The sequence below is a fragment of the Chrysochloris asiatica genome, unplaced genomic scaffold (genome assembly GCF_000296735.1).
Source record: "Chrysochloris asiatica unplaced genomic scaffold, ChrAsi1.0 scaffold00199, whole genome shotgun sequence".
Classification (NCBI taxonomy): Eukaryota; Metazoa; Chordata; class Mammalia; order Afrosoricida; family Chrysochloridae; genus Chrysochloris; species Chrysochloris asiatica.
In genome coordinates this window covers 3,497,007-3,512,311 of record NW_006408717.1, presented here as the reverse complement: position 1 = coordinate 3,512,311, position 15,305 = coordinate 3,497,007, and the positions used below count along the sequence as shown (strand labels likewise).

Here is a 15,305-nt window from a genome sequence, read left to right as displayed (position 1 = left end):
ATTCAATAATTTGCCCAGAGCATCTTTCAATGGAATACTATATAATGTTAAAGAATAACAATGAATCCGTTAAACATTTTACACTATGGATAAACCTAGAGGACACTGTGTGATGTGAAATTAGTCAATCACAGAAAAGACAATTATTATATAACACCACTATTTTAAAAAGTCAAGAACAGGTTTAAGCACAGAAATAAACACTTTGATGGTACCAGAGATGGAAACAGGAGAGAGGGAAAATAACTAAGCAGTTGTTGTTAGGTGTCATCTAGTTGGAACTGACTCATAGCGACCCTTCGTACAACAGAACGAAATACTGCCCAGTCTTGGGCCAACCTCACTATCATTGCCACGCCTGAACCCACTGATGCTGCCAACTTTGCCAATCCATCTCGCTTGGTGTCTTCCTCTTTTTCTCTGACCCTCCACCTTACCAAACTTGATATCCTTCTCCTGACAATATATCTGAAGCATGAGAGGCAAAGTTTGGCCATCTTGGCCCCCAAGGAGCACTCTGGCTGCACTTCCTCCAACACAGATCTATTGGTTCTTTTGGCAGCCCATGGCACTTTAAATATTCTCTTCCAACACCATAACTCAAAAGCATCAAATCTTCTGTGGACTTCCTTATTCACTGTCCAGCTTTCACATGTATATGAGCTTATTGAAAATACCATTGGGCTTGGGTCAGGTGCACCTTATTCCTCATGCTGACATCTTTGCTCTTCAACACTTTAAAAAGGTCTTGTGCAGCAGATTTGCCTAATGTGATACATCGTCTGATTTCTTGACTGCTGCCTCCACGACTGTTGATAGTTGATCCTAGAAGAATGAAGTCCTTGAGAACTTCAATCTTTTCTCCATTGCTAAGAATTTTGTTTATTGGTCCAGTGGTGAGGATTTTTGTTTTCTTTATATTGAGATGACATCCATACAAAAGGCTGTGGTCTTTGTGTATTAATATGGGTGAAGGGAAAAGCAATACACAAAAAAGTAAAGAAGAAGTCAGCACAACATGACCAAGGTAAACGAAGACACACTGGAAAATGTACATGAGTAAAAGGCAACCGCGGTATACACTACTACACATACAACCTTGTAATAAATGGCAACAACAAATAATAATTTATGAGTGGATGAATATGTAGATATGTACCTGGTTAAGTGTAGGATGGCACATGGGAGTATACTCATGAGCACACATAGGTTTGGCACAAGCTATCTGTACATACGTATTTACATATGTTGCAAATATATCCAGGTATACAGTGAAGCATAGGAGTCCTTGGGTGGCGCTGTGGGGTACTGAACTGGGCTGCAAAGTGGGTTGGCAGTTCAAGCTCATCAGCTACTCCTTGGAAACTCTATACAGGGTCACTATGGGTCAGAACTGACTTGACTTAACAACAAAAGCATAGTAAAGCATACACAGGGGGAAAATTCATATAAACATTGTTGTTGTTAAGTACCAAGGAGTCGGTTTGACTCATAGTGACCCTACATAGGGTTTCTGAGGCTGTAATTCTTTACCGGAGCAGAAAGCCTCATCTTTCTCCCGCAGAGCCTCTGGTAGTTTCAAACTGCCAACCTTGAGGTTAGCAGCCTGATTCGTAACTTAGCCACAATCAAATACCTTGATGGACTGCCATATATTTGAAAGCTTTGTGCCATAGTCTGTGGGAACATTTAAATCAAGGAACTTAGCATAATCCATAAAGACAACATACAACATTCTACTTTGGTGAGCAGTAACTGGGATTCTTAAAAGCTTGCAACTTTCGGTCTTTTCCTGTATGAAGAAATAAAAAGAAAATAGAAGACTAAAGGGAAAAAATTAGTCCATAAGACTAATAAACCACATGAACAACAGCATCCACTAGACCTATACCCTAACTAGATGGTCTCTGGCTACCACTACCTATTGCTCTAATTGGGATCACAATAGTAGGTCCTACACAGAATGGGAGGAAAACGTAGAAAAAATTCAAAATCATACAAGTACCAGACTTACTAGTTAAACAAAGACTGGTGGAACCCCTAAAACTAATGGCCCTTAGACGCCCTGGAATTGAACCAAACTCTGGGATCACTTTTCAGCCAACAGACACGTCTAAAATGTGAATTAACACCTGTTAGGAATGTGCTCCTTAGAATAATCAGCCATACAAGACCAAAAAGAAGTATCTGTCCAAAAACAACATTCAGAAAGCAGGAAGGGGCAGGAAAGATGGTCAAACGGAAAGAGAACCCAAGGATTAAAGTGGGAAGAGTTCTGTTACATTGAAGGGATTATAACTAAGGTCATGAAGCAAAATGTGTATAAACTGTTGGATGAGAAACATATTGCTCTATACACTTTTATCAAAACCACAATAAAATGTTCAGGAAAAAAAAAACAAACAAAGGTCCAAAGATCATGAAATAAGGGACCACAAGCAAAAGTTATCAGAAACAGAAGACAAAGAGGCACACCAATAATTAACTGAATGATATCCCTCCAAAATATATGTTGGGCTCCTGACCCCTATATACCTATGACTATAATCCTGCTTAGAAATAGGGTTTCCATGGTGCTGGTAACTATATCATGCCCGATGCCCAAGTAGGAGTTGTTGTTTTTTTTAAAAAAGATAATCACTTGTTGAAGAACAATCTTATAGCATTAATTTAAAAAATATTTTCATAGTATTTAAGTATGGTTGACAAGGTAGAAATCTAATGATACTACGAGAGAATCTCACCCATATTTTTACAAATATGAATATAGTAGCATTTTTATAAACAATGAAAAATGAGAAGTAACCTAATACCTATCAACAGACGAATTCATACATATAAACCCACTGTCATCTAGTTGATTCCAACTCATCGCGATCCATAGGACAGAGTACAACTGGTTCATAAGGGTTCTGATATTGTAAATCTTTATGGAAGCAGAAAGCCTAATCTTTCTCCCAAGGAGGTTAACAGCCCAATGCTTAACCCACAGTACCACCAGAACTCCCTGGTATAATACAGCAGTGAAAAATAAATGGACTAAACCAGCAGATAACAACATGGGTGGTGTTGCTATTAAATGCCGTCGAGTAAGACTCTGTATAGAATTTCTCAGGAGCAGCTTTAGGCTTGAATTCATCTTGTGGTTCTCTTAAATGTTAAACAAAAAATAAATTATATGTTTATAGTTAAGTTCCTATTTTACCCAAAATATTAAGCACATGCACAATAATGCTATAAGTATTATGGTTTACATATAAAGACAAAAATAGATCTACAACAAGTAAACTTAGTATGCAAATTTTTATATTCACATATATCCATGGGTGTAGACTGGTGTTGGTTATACTCTAAAATAGTTCATTAAAAATTTAAAAAACCCTTTTCCTTCTTATAATTCTGCAGTACCAAATTAAATTTACTTTTATTAATAAAAGAATCATATATAACCAGCATGAACTACTCACGTTGATCGATTGTAACTATTTCATTCATCTGCTGTTCTTGGCTTGCCAATACATCTGAATAATATGAGAAAATATTTATTTTCATTAAATATCAGAAATGTACACTCATCCAATAAAATTCAATTTAATATATATAATTCATGCTCTTGAATGGAACTATAAGGTATCAGTCAAACTAGAAGCCCTACCAAGGTGGTCTACAGGTGGTACAAATGTTTAACACACCTGGATGCTAAATGGAACTACACAATTAAAACCAAAAACAAGTGATCATTAAACAAAGCAAACTTAATGGCATAATAACCTAAAAAATACTTAACATCACAATGTTGTTGATGTTAAATGCTGTCGAGTCTGCTCCAAACCATAGCGACCCTGTATAGGGTTTCTGAAAAGCGGCTGGTGAGTTTGAAACCACCGACCTTGAAGTTCAAACCTACTTTGCAGTCCAGCACATTAACCTACAGTGCCTCACGAAAAAGATACATTTCAGAGATGTAAACAGGAGGAATGCTCCAGTTTCTTTTATTGTCCAAAAATCTATTAAGAGAACCATGGTTTTCTAAATACAAGTATCTTTTATCTAAATTGAGCTTATCTATTTCAAAACATATAAAAATGTGGAGATTTGCAAGACCCAATCAAAGATAACAGTATGCACAATGCTGAAATTACTTCACAGATTTTCCCAAAAAAGGCTCCATGGCCCTTGGGATGAAGCGAGAGATCTTCATCAGTTACTAGACTGCGTTGACATTCACTTTTGAATAACTGCTTTAACTTGTGCAATGCTCCTACCTGAAGATAACTAAAATTTCAATACAATGGAAGCTATCCTAAATATCACAATTGAAATGGGTTTTAAAAACTTCGTAGAAAAGTAGAATATAAAGAAGATGGAGTTGTCCCACAAACTTTTTAAAGACCTCTTGTACAATCTTTTCATTCATCACTCCTCTGTCCCTATTTCCTACTCAAATGTTATTCTCTCTCTCTCAAAATAGAATTGTACCTCCCAGTCTCTAATACTTCAAACTATTTAGTTACCATTATAGACTGCATACTTCTTTCTTGAAACTGAAATTCTATCCATCAGCAAATATTCAGCTATGAGTCCAACGTGGCTCTAATTAGGGTGCCAGGCAAGATCTACTTCCAGACATAGAGTTGGAAAGGGCTTCCAGAAAGGTCTAAATCAGAAGCCTTAAGAATTAAGTTATTGTGGAATATCTCTCCACAGCATGCCTCCCCTTTCTGGGCACATAGTATAGAATTCTACAGATACACATTTTAATCCAAATCATTGTTGTTGTTGTTGTTGTTGTCAGGTGCCATCGAGTCGGAACCGACTCATAGCGACCCCATGAACAGCAGAACGAAACAATGCTCGATCCTGGGCCAACCTCACCACCGCTGCCACCCTCGAGTCCATCAATGATGCCACCTGGCCGATCCATCTCGTTGGAGGTCTTCCTCTTTTTCTCCGACCCTCAACCCTACCCAGCATGACATCCTTCTCCAACGATTGTTTCCTCCAGACTACATGTCCAAAGTAGGAGAGACGAAGCTTAGCCATCCTGACCTCCAAGGAGCACTCTGGCTGCACTTCTTCCAAAACAGATCTATTGGTTCTTTTGGCAGTCCATGGCACCCTCAGTATTCTCCTCCAACACCACAACTCAAAGGCATCAATTCTTCTACGATCCCCCTTATTCACTGTCCAGCTCTCGCATCCATATGAGGCTATTGAAAACACAATGGCCTGGGTCAGGCGCACCCTAGTCCTCAAGCTGACATCTCTGCTCTTCAATACTTTAAAAAGTTCCTGTGCAGCAGATTTGCCCAGTGCAATACGTCGTCTGATCTCTTGGATGTTTACAGCTGTTTCTCTTCATTTTAAGTTGTTGCCCATCAGCAAATGCAGGTTCTGTGTGCTTTTCTCCCCCGAGCTTAACTGTATTCATGTCATTATGGCCAACCCTACTTTGAGTAGGCATTTTTTTCCACAATTGCTTTCTGAGTGCCCTCCCACCTTCCAGTCCTATATCTGACAATGTTTCTCTGCTATGCATAGAGTTTTCAGTGACTAGCGATTCGGAAGTAGTTTGTCACTCTTTCTTCCTAGTCTGTCTTTGTTTTGTAGCTCATCTGAAACCTTTCCACCATGGGTGACCCTGCTGGTTATTTAAAACACCGGTGGCATAGCCCTCAGAATCACAGCAACTCAAACCACCACAGCACGACATTATACAGACCAAATCAGAGTTAGGAATTGTTCTCACTCATTCCTAAAAGACATGTGGGTCTGGCTAGCATTTCAGGCATACAAACCAGTGTTAGGGATTAGGTTGCTGCTAAGATATCTTAGGGAGTCCTGGTAAAGCACTGTGAGTTAATGCACCTGGACTATACACAGTTGTTTGAACTACAAGGTCAGCGGTTCAAGCTCATGAGGCACTCGCTCCTCGGAAACCCTATACAGGGTAGCTATGGATCGGAATTGACTTGACGGCACTTAAAAATGACAACAAAGGATGCCTTAGAGTCCTGGTGTGGTGTGGTGTAAAGCACTGAACTGTAAGGTCAGTTTGAACCACAAAGTCACTATAAGTCAAACCAATTCAATGGCATGTAACAACAACATAAGATGTCTTAACACAGTTACTAAAATGTAAAATGGAATACAATTCAAACAAAGTAATATTACATTTATTTTAATTATTTTTATTAACAGTTAAGCAGTTTCTAATTTCTTTAAAGTTGCTCAACTGCAATAATAGTATCTGTAGAACAGTACTGTAGAACCAGAGGCTTACAATTCAAGATGGTGGGCTGCATACTTAAGACTTCTCTTTTCTCTCTTAAAACCCCACTCAATTAATAGCAAGAAAGCTTAGTATTTAATACCACTAATAATAAAGAAACCACAAACAAACTATCTTAAATTTCTAAGTGCATTGAACAACTAATGGACAAAATGTAAATCAAAGACTAGAATATTTGAATGTAGAACCTGGTGTGGCCCTGTAGAATACACATTGAACTGCTAACTGTAAGGTTGGCAGCTCAAACATACCAGCTGCTCCTTGAAAACCCTATACAGGGTCAGTATAAGTTTGAATACACTCAACAGTAGACCATAATATCTCATTTAAGAAACTGGACTCTAGTGTTAGTCAGCTGGGCTATGATTCTGGCTCTGCCTCTCACTAGGTGTACAACTTTGGGCAAGTTATTTAAAATTCTCTCAAGCACAGCCTATTTTGTCAGTCAACACCTTGTATGTTGCTGTGCTAATGGATGTTTCAGCAGAGCTTTCAGACTTGGACAAGGAAAAAGGGTTGGATACTGATTTCCAGAAATTAGCCAACAAAAACTCTAGGGATCAATCCCATTGAAAAATAAGAGCACCATGATCTGGGGATCGAGACTAGACAGCAGGTAACAACAACAAACCCCAGTAATGATTTGTGGAGCTATTATGGGGATTAAATCAGTATAATGCACATAATGCCTTTTACATAGTTGTTGTTGAGAGCTATCAAGCTGGTTCTGACTCATAGCGACCCTGTACAGGGTTTCCACCAGAAGATGATGGGTTTGAAAGGCCAACCTTGTGGTTAGCAATCCAATCCTACAGTGCCACAATAGGACTTTCTTTTGTTGGAGTTAAAACTATTGCAATTATCAATGAACAATTGAAATGAAAACAATGTTAGAAGTGAAATTAACCTTAAGCTACAAGGTAAATAGAAAATAAATCTGATTTATACATTTTCGAAGAAGTTCCAGATGACTCCAGAGAATTTCTCCCCGAGGAACCCGTTGAAAAAAATCTTCTTGATTGAGACTACACAATTCTCTTCCTGAAATGTTGAGTGTGGTAAGGTCTATATCAGTCATGCTGAATTCCTTCATTACCCAGACCACCCAGTGAAGGACTTGGTCTGTGGACCACTGTATAGGATCTAGAAAGAAAAAAATCCTCTTTAGATATTGTATAATTATCAAAGCTGTTATAAAAGGTTATAGTTAACTTGTTAATAAACACATAGCACACAAGAAAGCATACAGATAAAATCCAGGCAGCACCTTTTCTTTCCAACTAAGTTAGGTAAACTCATTTTGAGGAAAACAGATTTTTATGCTTTATTTTCTCCTCAGTTCTTTTTTAATTTCTTAAACTAAATTTCAGAAGGATTCATTTCAGTCCGTTTAAAATTTTATAAAGTAAACAAAATGTAAACCTGTTTCTCAGTATGAAATATGTGATAACCTAGACAGAACGGAATAATTACCCAAGTTTTAAAACTATTTCATAGCAGCATATCATTTGGTGCATTAGAAAAACTTTAAGGGGAAATCTAGGGTGTTAGACTTATTCTTTAAAATGTGAACAATGAATTTTTTTCTTGTCTTTTACTGGTAAAGAGTTGGCTGGGTCTGCATTTATCCTTATAGTAGACATAGCATGCTAATTGTTTTTTTGTTTACATATACTCACAACTGCCTCCTCCATAAGACATCAGGGTCTTAAATGCATACAAGGAACCTGTTTTATAACCCTTCTACCTTAGGATCACATGTGTCTTGATCACACATTTGTAAAACATCTAAATGTTAAATACATAAAATCTCACTTTCCAATCATTTTTTACTATCTTATTAAATTCACAAATCAAAAAGATGGCCCAGTATAACAGCACTTAAAAGAGGATTCCATTCACAGAAGTTTAATAAATAATAGTTAATTTTTAAACTGATATTCAATCATGGATTTAATCCATTCAAATCACTGATTACCTATCAATTAAATGTATGATACTCAGTAAGAAAGTTAGTGGGGAAAAATAAAGCATGGGTATTTACCAAAAGCCCATCAATAATAAAACAAATCAAATATAACATAGCATTGACAGCCACAGAATTTCTCGAAATTTAGGAAGGAGGATTCAAGGAAGAGAAGATGACAGCAACATTTAAAAATTTCTCTAAATTCACACATCAAAATAGAAAAAGCAACTAGAGAACAAATTCAGAAACCATGAACATTTATTTGCAACAAAACCAGGTGACAAAACCCTAAAATATACCAATAACAAACCAGTCCAGCAACAAATCCACAGTACTAGCAGCTAAGCAGGAAAAAGTGAAAGGACGTCTGACCCATCCTGAGCAAAGAAAATATGAAGAGTCACTGAAAGCACAACGGGCCATGCTGAGAAGCAGCAACTGAGTCATTTTGGCCAATCCAACAGCAGTTGAGTGCAAGCATCCATGTCTACAGTGAGGTCTAAAGCAGTGTACTTCCTATATGAGCTTTTCGAACTAAGCCCACTTCCAGGAAAAGCCCTGCAAATAAGGAGAAACTGCTAGGAGTGGAAGTGAAATTGAGCATAAAAGGGATACCAAGGAAAATCAAAAAGTTAAGATAAAAGAAGAGAACAAACAGGAACTAAGAAAGCCAGGTGTTCCATTTTTAATACTGTTTGAAAACAAAAGATGACAGAGCTCTCCCCTTTAGTGAGTAGCAACTAGGATCTTAACAAGCTCATAAGCAGTTATCAAGGTGCAAATACTGGTCTCCTCTTGTCCAGAGGAAAGAAGAGTAATGAAAATTATAGATGTTTGGAAACAATTAGTCCAACGGACTAATGGTCCACATGAATATCAGTTCCTCTACAACCCTGAGGTCTGAAGAACTAGATGGTACCTGGCTACCACTTCCAACTTTTCTGAAAGGGATCACATAAGAAGGTCCTGGATAAAGTAGGAGAAAATGTGCAACAAAACTCATAATCATAAAAAACCAGGCTTACTGATCAAAAAGATACTGAAGGAACCCTAAGACCATGGCCCTTGGTAACCTTTCTAATGTAGAACTAAACCCACCCTTGTGGTTCAATTTTAGGCCAAGCAGTAAATTGGTATTGGGGGTGGAGGGTGGAAAACACTGGTGAACTATGCATACCATAAAATTGGAGACCATTTGAGTTCAAAGGCAGCGATTACCTAAAATTCAGAAAGGTTGGGAAAGAAGAAGGAACTGAAATAAGAATTATAGGAAAGAAACGGAATAAGAGATATTACACAGAGGGGACTGCAATCACTGAGATGAAACAAAGTGTACAATTTATTGAATGTAAAACTGATGATGTGCTTTCTAAACCTTCACTCAATTTACAATAAGAAGTTTAAAAAAAGTTTTGTTTTTTTTTAAAGTCCAGGAAAGTTTTCTACAAAAAATTGAACAGAAAATTATTAAGATAAAAAAAGTTAAGAAAAATTTAAATTCATCTGACTTTTTTTTCCCCTCAGAACTTTTGACTGAACAAAACTAACTGCCCATACATGTTACTTCCTGCTTCTCTTCCGTAAAACCCTTGAGATGATAGTAAAGGATATCTTAGGATGACAGCCTTGTCAGGATGTATTAGGATGACAACTCTGCTGCCTAGGAAAAAACCCAATGAAGACATGATTGAGAATTTGGGGAAACTAATGACAGGCTAGAAACCATGTGGGAAATGAAGGGAAGCAAGTATCTTGGTGTATACATACATGTAAGTGTAAATATATATAAACCTGTATGACATTTTTCTCAAGGAAACAGCAGTCAAGAAATCAAATAACATATTGTATTAAGCATTATTTCCTGCACAAGACCTCTTTAAAAGGTTTGACGACTAAGGCGTGCCCGACCCAAGCCATGGCCTCATATGAATATGAAAGATGATCACAGAAGAACTGATGCATTTGAGTTATGACGCTGAAAAATATCTGAAAGTACAACAACTGCCAGAAGAACTAACAAATCTGTGTTAGAAGAAATACAGCCAGAATGCTCCTCTGAAGCCAGGATGGCGAGGTTTTGTTGATTTTGCTTCAGAAATATTACCAGGAGGGACCGGAATCTGGAGAAGGACATCATGCTTGGTAAAATGGAGGCCAGTGAAAAAGAGGAAGATCCTCAATTAAGATGGACTGGCACCGTAGCAGCAACAATGGACTCAAGCATAACAACAGTTGTGAGGATGGCGCAGGACTGTGCAGTGTTTTGTTCTATTGTGTATAGGGTCGCTGTGAGTTGGAACCAACTTGACAGCACATTAACAACAGCAGCCAGAAAACATGCTGGATGAGGGGTAGCAACTCTTGAAGTGAGCCCTGCCATGATGAAGTAGGTAAGCATTGTACAGGAAACTGCAAAGCTGGTCATTCAAATCCACCAGTGGTTCTCAAGAAACCATATACAGGGTCTCTCCTTCCTATCCTCATACAACCTGTCATTCAGTTGCTATAACTGTTTTTTTTTTTTTAATCCATTTTCTAGGTTCAGAATTTTTAGTATAGGTTCATTATGTCACACATAAAAGTCATTCAATTGCTATCACTGTTTTTTATCCATTTTCTAGGTTCGAAATTTCTTAGTCTAGGTTCTTTATGTAACCAAAATAGTACACTCCTATGTTCCCTTCATTCAGTCTCTACTTGTTGTATATACCACTACTACATTCATTTTCCAATTGTCATTTCCATGAATCAAAGACCAGTTCTACAACACAACAGAATAGCTCCTTACCCACAAGTCTTCTCATTACTCATACAAACTTTCACTTCTAAGCCTTTTTTTCACATAACATTATGCTGTGTGCACTGTCCTCCTTTGCACAATTTTGCTGCAGGCCACTATAAACTTCTTGCTATTCTAATAGCAACTTAAAAACTGCAACCTTTTATGGAAATTATCTCTTTTCATCTATATTCTTCGACTATACCATAAGCACCCTAAGGGTAGGAATCAGCTTTTATTTCTTTATATTCCTAGTACCCAGGACAATACTTGTCTATCATATGTCTGTTACAGTTCAAGAATCAAAAAAAAAAGCTGTACAGAATCAGTATTCTTCCTAAAAATCCTACATTCAGAACAGATCATGTAGTCTACATTAAAGTTAAATGTTAATATTCTAGCTAACATGTAATTATATGTTTTATTACCATAGGGTATCCCAAGGCGTTCTTGCTCTTTCCTATAACCTTCCAGTGCAGCTGCCCATCTTGTAACTTGTTCTGAAGTTTCATCCGAAATAGTGGTAATGTGTTTTGTGCCATCAAGGGTTATTACTTGCGCTTCCTCAACCAGATGTGCTTCTGCTTCAGCATGGTGGGCATCTGGGTCAATCACAACTTCAACAGTTTCCGCAGGTTTAACAATTTCAAGGATGTTAAGCTTTGGCTCAATTCCTTAACAGAGAATAAGAAAAATATTGTCAATTTAAATGAAAACAGAAAAGCCACCAAAGAATAAAATTTATAGTTCAATTTATATGTTTCAAAGGCAAACAATGATATGAAATAAATGTATTTACAAATATTTAGCAGCATGTCTAGACAATTTGACCAATTCCTGTTAACAATCAACAACACAAAGACAATTTATTACAACTTCTGTGAATGTTCCAATACTGATTTCCTAATATTAATAACTGTAGTGTGGTCAGTCATGTAAAAGATGTCCTCATGTATTTGTTTATTTTAGGACCAATACATACTGAAGTTCAAAGGGGCTTCAAAAAGTTTGAGGAAGAATTTCATTATCTTTTCATTTCATTTTCCCATAAGCCTTTTGAAATTCTCTTCTATTTAGAGGCAGATCTAGAAATAGAGGATTATTGTGCCTTCACCTTGCTCTTAACAATAAAAACACACACACATATATATATAGATATGCATATGTAGAAGAAATATATAGGGAAACTGGATGAGGATATCCATGAATTCAAGTCTAAAATGATTAACCACACAGACACATACATACACCATATAAACATTATTAATCCCACTGCTTATTAATCGGTTCTGACTTATAGTAACCCTATAGAAGAGGGTAGACATGCTCACTAGGGTCTGTGAGACTATAAATCTTTATGCAGGACACAGCCTCGTCTTTCTAGAGAGAGTATAAATAAGTAGCTACCCACACTCATGACTTAAAAATATTCTTTAAAACACAAATTAAAATGTACTTATTTACTTTTTTAAGAATAATGTATATGTTTCAAAAATGAGTAAGTGTTGAGTTTGTTCAATTAAATTCACTTGATTAAATTCTGATTTTATTTTCAATCTATAAAGAAAAACCCAAACCCATAAGATAATTCAAATCCAAATATAAAGGTGATTGCTGTTGTTAAGTGCTGTCAAGTCAGTTTTGTTGCATAGCAACCACGTGGAGGGTTTCTGAGGAACAGCTGGTGAGTTTGAACCGCCAAACTTGCAGTTCAAAACTGTCCTGTGGTCCAGTGCTTTTGCTACAGAACTATACCAGGATAAGAACCATTAATTTCCACAGAAAATATGAAAAGCAATGAGGTGGTGAATAGTCTATTATTACACTCTACAATGTTCATTTGCTCAAAACAAAAATGTTTAATTCAGTGGTTCAGAAATCACAAACTAAGATGCCATAAAATATGTCATTTTATTTAGTCATGTCTACATAATTTTCCAGGAGCTCTGGTAGCATAACGAGTTGAGCTACTAATCTTAAGGTCAACAATTTGAAACTACCAGCTGTTCCGGGGAAGAAAGATGAGGCTTTCTACTCCCATAAAGATTTACAGCCTTGGAAACCCTATGCAGGCTCGCTATGAGTCAGAACCAACTCCACTACACACCATTACCATATAATTTTCTAAGATATACAATCACTTATCTAGTAAAAGCAGAATAAACACTTCATGAAATAAACTCACACTCTTATGTTAAAATGACAGCTCTAAGAAATTGCATTGTATCATTTGACTTAGTACTCGTTTAAAATAGTCCTGGCGGCACAGTAGTTTTCAAGCATTGGGCCAGGTAAGCAGCTAAAACCCACCAGCTGCTTCAATGGAGAAAGATGAGACTGCCTGCTCCCAAAAGGATTTAGTCTCAGAGACCTGATATAGGGTTGCTATACTATTCCGTCCTGCAGACACTCTGTAAGGTGGCGTTAACTTGACAGCAGTGGCTTTGGTTTGATTTGCTGTGCTCATTTTTACATCTGCTACGGTGCTGTAGGATAAGCATGGGAGTGCTAACTTCAAGGCTGGTGGTTAAAACTCACCAGTCGCTCCTAAGAAACCCTATATAGGGTCATTATGAGTCATATTCAACTCAAAGGCACTTAATAACTGCAATCAAAATGTAATAAAGTGTATTTCAAAAGAAACACGAAATTCAACTTTAATCCCATGAAAACCAGGATTACAAGAAAATGCGCTACTGTCATTAAGTGGTGTACGTGATAATACTCAAAATTTAAAGCCACAAACAACCTTTTCTTCCTAAAATATATTTCCTAATTTTCTATTGAAATCTCACCAAGTCAACACTTTAAATGCACTTGCACTGAGAGGCTTTTAAAGATAAAAACAACAAACTTTCTTATTCCTAACAACAGTCGGTCATGATGGAATTGATAACTACAATTTTCATGAGTCCTGGTGTGGTGCTGTGGGTTAATGCACTGGACTGCAAAGTTGTTTGAACAACAATATCGGTGGTTCAAGCTCACAAGCTGTTCCTTGGAAACCCTACACAAGATCACTATGGGTTGAAACTGACTTGACAGCACTTAACAATTTTCATAGACTGAGGAAAACTTTGGTTTTTGAAATTGAATTTGTAAGCACTATACTGTGTTTCAGAGACTGAAACTATTCTAAAATTTATTAGAAATCCCGACAAGCCAGTTTTAAAAAGAAATACAACCTATCTAAAATTCTTTCCTATTTCTCTAACATGTATGCTTATGCACTATTAGTTAATTACTGTAATAAACATAGCTGACTGGGTTACTCAACACCCTTTGCAAATTCCTCTGTGCTAAACTGTTGAGAATGGATTTCTATGAAGCTAGGGTTCTAGATGTAATTCAGGCTCTAGAAGAACTAGCATAAGGCTTTTATTTGAAAATGAGTGAAGAGGTGACTGACAGGCACATAGTAGCCATTTGCCGATGAATGTGAACCACTGTAGAGGCAACATGGGTCTTAGTTAACAGTGGTAGCTGTCATGTAGCTTCCAGATTTGGCATTTCAAGATCATGACAGGGCAGCAGCTTTGTTGGTGGTCAGGTTCTGCAGTGTGGCAGCTAGGCTACACTGGAGAAAGCAGTGCAAAAAGTCAGCTAGATCCCGTTCCTCCAGTTCTCTCCATGATTCTGCTTTTAATACTCTTTAACATATTCCTTATTGACTAAACCAGCTAGAGTTTGTCCTACTGTTTCATTCTGATGACTATAACTTAATAAAAAGTAATTCATATAACCTTTTCAAACACCTATGAAATTGTTAGGACTATATTAAAATTTGAACTGTTACTAAAAGAAACTTACCTTGGTAAGAAATTACCTGTACACTAAGCTGTACAGTTCCATCTGTCTTGACTCCTTGATCAAATAAACTTCGTTCTGGATCCAGCTAAATATGGATTAAAATAGATAAGATTTTAACTCAATCATTAGATTGAAGCTCTTGTCTTTGGCTTACTATACCAAGGTAAGTAAAGAAGTATTGCTACAAACTCATAGAAACCTTCATTAAACAAAAATATTAAAATGTGAAGCTAATGGTTCTTGACATGTGATACAGTGAATTAATATGACTATTTTAGTCATAGTTTTTGAAATCCTCACAAAATGACTGGGTGAGACCAAGCAAATTTGTTGATGTGTACCACGGAGTCATAGCAACCATGTGTAGTTTCTGAGAATGACTGGTGGGTTTGAACTGCTAGCCTTGTGGCTACCAGCCCAATGATTATACTACAAATTATTGTTGTTAGGTGCCA

General features: G+C 37.0%; 1 protein-coding gene across 1 annotated transcript in view; it reads right to left on the bottom strand.

Annotated features, from left to right (window-relative positions):
- GABPA (GA binding protein transcription factor, alpha subunit 60kDa) overlaps positions 1-15,305 on the bottom strand; it is a 39,165-nt gene that overhangs the window by 6,958 nt on the left and 16,902 nt on the right. Inside the window, exons 4-7 of the mRNA XM_006872465.1 lie at positions 14,851-14,935; positions 11,469-11,714; positions 7,241-7,435; positions 3,468-3,521 (exon numbers count right to left, since the gene is read on the bottom strand). Of these exons, the coding sequence (XP_006872527.1) occupies positions 3,468-3,521; positions 7,241-7,435; positions 11,469-11,714; positions 14,851-14,935 (580 nt within the window). The remainder of the gene's footprint in view (positions 1-3,467; positions 3,522-7,240; positions 7,436-11,468; positions 11,715-14,850; positions 14,936-15,305) is intronic.